We start from the raw sequence: 3526 nt of genomic DNA, 5'->3' as shown, positions 1-3526 counted from the left end.
CGGATGGGGGCGGAGCTTTCACACGCGCACTCTCCCTCTGTTTCCTTCTTCGCTCGGACCCAGCAACTTGGTCTCCAGCCGCCACTCGGGGTTTATTTGTTTACAAGCGGATTACGTCAGCTCCTCCCTCTCTTCCCGGTCTCTGGACCCGCCCCCTGGGTCCTTTTTCCCGCCCCCTCCGGCTCCGAATCTGCTTGCGTCACAATGGTGCGATCTCCGCATTGGCTGGAGTCGGCCGTCACGCTCCAGCTACGCCACTTCCTTTCCTCAGCACTATAAAAAGTGCTGCACGGCGGCAGCATCTCTTCGCCCCTCGAAGCTGGAAATGCAACTCTTAGGATCTTTGGAGGCTGCGGAGCTGGAGGCGGAGGCGGCTGGGGAGGTCCGAGCGATGTGACCGGGCCGCCATCGCTCGTCTCTTCCTCTCTCCTGCCGCCTCCTGTCTCCGAAATAACTTTTTTACTCTAAAGCAAGGGGAAAAAAAGTCGCCGTCCGCCCCTCACACCCTCTCTTCCTCTCAGCCGTCTGGTCTGTGAGGGAGCCCGGGGTGGCCGCTCCGCCGTCGGGGCCGCGCCGCCGAGCCCCGGCCGCCCCGGGCCGCCCCCGCCCGCCGCCCCCATGCATCCCTTCTACACCCGGGCTGCCACCATGATAGGCGAGATCGCCGCCGCGGTGTCCTTCATCTCCAAGTTCCTCCGCACCAAGGGGCTCACGAGCGAGCGACAGCTGCAGACCTTCAGCCAGAGCCTGCAGGAGCTGCTGGCAGGTGAGCGAGTCGCGGCTGGAGGGCGCGGGCAGCGGGGGTGCCGGGGGACGCGGACCTCACACCCCGTGTCGGGCCGGGCTGTCCGCGCTCCGGTCCCGCGGCGGGACCTGAGTGGCCGCTAACGGCGGGTCCCGGCGAGGGTTGGGGGGCTGGGGTCGAGGGCGCCCCCTCAAGAAACCAGACGCACAACAAAGAAACTAAAGCGGACGAGGCTGGAGCCACGGTCCGAGGACCGTCGGTGGATTTGGGGACAAAGGAGCTGTGGGGCTGGGGTTGGTTCGACGTCCCCTCCCCCAAAGCCCTCCAACCGTTGCGGGGTCGGCGGCCGGGCCCTGGGGTGGGAAGTGGCGCCGCTGCCCCGAGCCAGCTCGGGACCGACGTGCAGTCTCTCCGCACCTCCTGCCCCTGCCCATTAATCATCGGATTTGTCACCGGCACAATTACAGCCCTACCCTGAGCGTGGTTTAGGGTTTCTTGTTTTTCCTCGCTTCGGGGTTAATAGTCCGGTGGCGCTTCTCTTCTCCAAAGCCATAAACTCCATTGTGTGCGACTGGGGTGGGGTGGAGAAAGTAAACAGGTTCCCGCCTGGCCGCCGGTGCCGTCCGGCTCCCCGGCTGGCCAGGCTGCGCGCCTGATTCTTGTTTTGGCGGCTCAACCGGTTGGTTCCTGAGCTTGTTTTGTCCCGCTCTACTGTGTTATTTCCAAAACCCTGACCGCTTTTTCTCCATCATCGCACGCGCACAGCAGCTAACACAATCCTGCACATTTTTAGAAGTTGGTAGTTTTCATTTTCGCTCCTCAAAGGAACCAGCAGGAGGAGGAAACTACGAGGAGCTAACTGTACCGATCTAAGCATTGTTTCTCTGTTCTTTTCTTCTGTAGAACATTATAAACATCACTGGTTCCCTGAAAAGCCGTGTAAGGGATCAGGTTACCGTTGTATTCGCATCAACCATAAAATGGATCCTCTGATTGGACAGGCAGCACAGCGGATTGGACTGAGCAGTCAGGAGCTGTTCAGGCTTCTCCCAAGTGAACTCACACTCTGGGTTGACCCCTACGAAGTGTCCTACAGAATTGGAGAGGATGGCTCCATCTGTGTGCTGTATGAAGCCTCACCAGCAGGAGGTAGCACTCAAAACAGCACCAACGTGCAAATGGTAGACAGCAGAATCAGCTGTAAGGAGGAACTTCTCTTGGGCAGAACAAGCCCTTCCAAAAACTACAATATGATGACTGTATCGGGTTAAGATATAGTCTATGGATGGATCATCTTATAATGGATGGATAAATTTGATTTTTGCTTTGGGTGGGCTCCTCTTGGGGATGGATTATGGAATTTAAACCATGTCACAGCTGTGAAGATCTGGCACAAGATAGAATGGTAAAAAAAATTTTTTAAGTGACAGTGCCATAGTTTGGACAGTACCTTTCAATGATTTAATAGCCTGTGAGTCCAAGTAAATGATCACTTTATTTGCTAGGGAGTGAAGTCCTAGGGTGGTTTCAGTTTCTCCCAGACATACCTAAATTTTAACATCAATCCCTTTAAGGAAAATCTGTATTTCAAAAAACCTTTCTCTGCAGTAGATCTTGCAGAGGAATTTGCACTATTACACTTGAAAATTGTTATTGATGACCTTTTTTGGCAGCTCAGTAGGAAAGCTTGTTTTAAACATGGTAGTACTGGAAATTTTACTACAAGACTTTTACCTAGCACTTAAATATGTATAAATGTACATAAAGACAAACTAGTAAGCATGACCTGGGGAAATGGTCAGACCTTGTATTGTGTTTTTGGCTTTGGAAGTAGCAAGTGACCAGAATCTGCCATGGCAACAGGCTTTTAAAAAAGACCCTTAAAAAAGACACTGTCTCAACTGTGGTGTTAGCACCAGCCAGCTCTCTGTACATTTGCTAGCTTGTAGTTTTCTAAGACTGAGTAAACTTCTTATTTTTAGAAAGTGGAGGTCTGGTTTGTAACTTTCCTTGTACTTAATTGGGTAAAAGTCTTTTCCACAAACCACCATCTATTTTGTGAACTTTGTTAGTCATCTTTTATTTGGTAAATTATGAACTGGTGTAAATTTGTACAGTTCATGTATATTGATTGTGGCAAAGTTGTACAGATTTCTATATTTTGGATGAGAAATTTTTCTTCTCTCTATAATAAATTGTTTCTTATCTTGGCATTTTAATCAATCTCTTGTCATGATTATAGAGGTTCAGCTAAATACTTTTGTTAGAAGACTTAGGTCCTACAAGCTATCTTACACACTGGTCATGCTGAAAAAACATTGATGAGGAATGAGGGTGATCTGAATATACATATTTAGGTGTTAGAGAAAACAGAAGTAACATTTTTTAAAATCTCAAGTCAAAACATGGACACATTCACAGGCTAATGATCTCATGAAATGAGGATAAAAGACAAAGGTAACATCTTCCAAAAAAGGGATATTCAAAGGATTGTATTTCATTGCTTCCCTGTTGAAGTGAAGATATAAATGTTCCATTCTGCCCACCTTTGAGAAACAGTTATTTTGCCCCATGGATTCCTTGTTCAATTAGAAAATCCTAGGGCAGGTGACCCATAGTCTTAAGAGAACAAGCTAATCACTACAGACAGATTGGTTGCTTTTTGATTTTCATCACCTGCAAGATTTACATAAAAATCCCTTAAGCTGGAATTCAACAAAAGGTATGTTTATGAATTTTTATTCTCAAAAAGTTGAAATGCTGACTTTTTCCTCATTTTTC

General features: G+C 49.1%; 1 protein-coding gene across 1 annotated transcript; it reads left to right on the top strand.

The window, feature by feature from the left end:
* Positions 1–297: 297 nt before the first annotated feature.
* Btg1 (BTG anti-proliferation factor 1) lies at positions 298–2964 on the top strand. The gene is made up of 2 exons (XM_047550101.1): positions 298–766; positions 1649–2964. The coding sequence occupies exons 1-2, from the start codon at positions 619–621 to the stop codon at positions 2014–2016; spliced, it is 516 nt and encodes a 171-aa protein (XP_047406057.1). The 5' UTR covers positions 298–618; the 3' UTR covers positions 2017–2964.
* The last annotated feature ends 562 nt before the right edge of the window (positions 2965–3526 follow it).

The sequence above is a fragment of the Sciurus carolinensis genome, chromosome 4 (genome assembly GCF_902686445.1).
Source record: "Sciurus carolinensis chromosome 4, mSciCar1.2, whole genome shotgun sequence".
In the NCBI taxonomy this organism is placed as follows: domain Eukaryota; kingdom Metazoa; phylum Chordata; class Mammalia; order Rodentia; family Sciuridae; genus Sciurus; species Sciurus carolinensis.
The sequence above is the reverse complement of the archived record's forward strand: the minus strand, read 5'-3'. Positions and strand labels throughout refer to the sequence as shown.

Bases quoted from the DNA above. Each gene is read 5' to 3' on its own strand.
- Btg1 (XM_047550101.1), top strand. From the start codon at position 619: ATGCATCCCTTCTACACCCGGGCTGCCACCATGATAGGCGAGATCGCC. The intron at 767-1,648 runs GTGAGCGAGTCG...TTTCTTCTGTAG, and splicing joins CCTGCAGGAGCTGCTGGCAG to AACATTATAAACATCACTGG.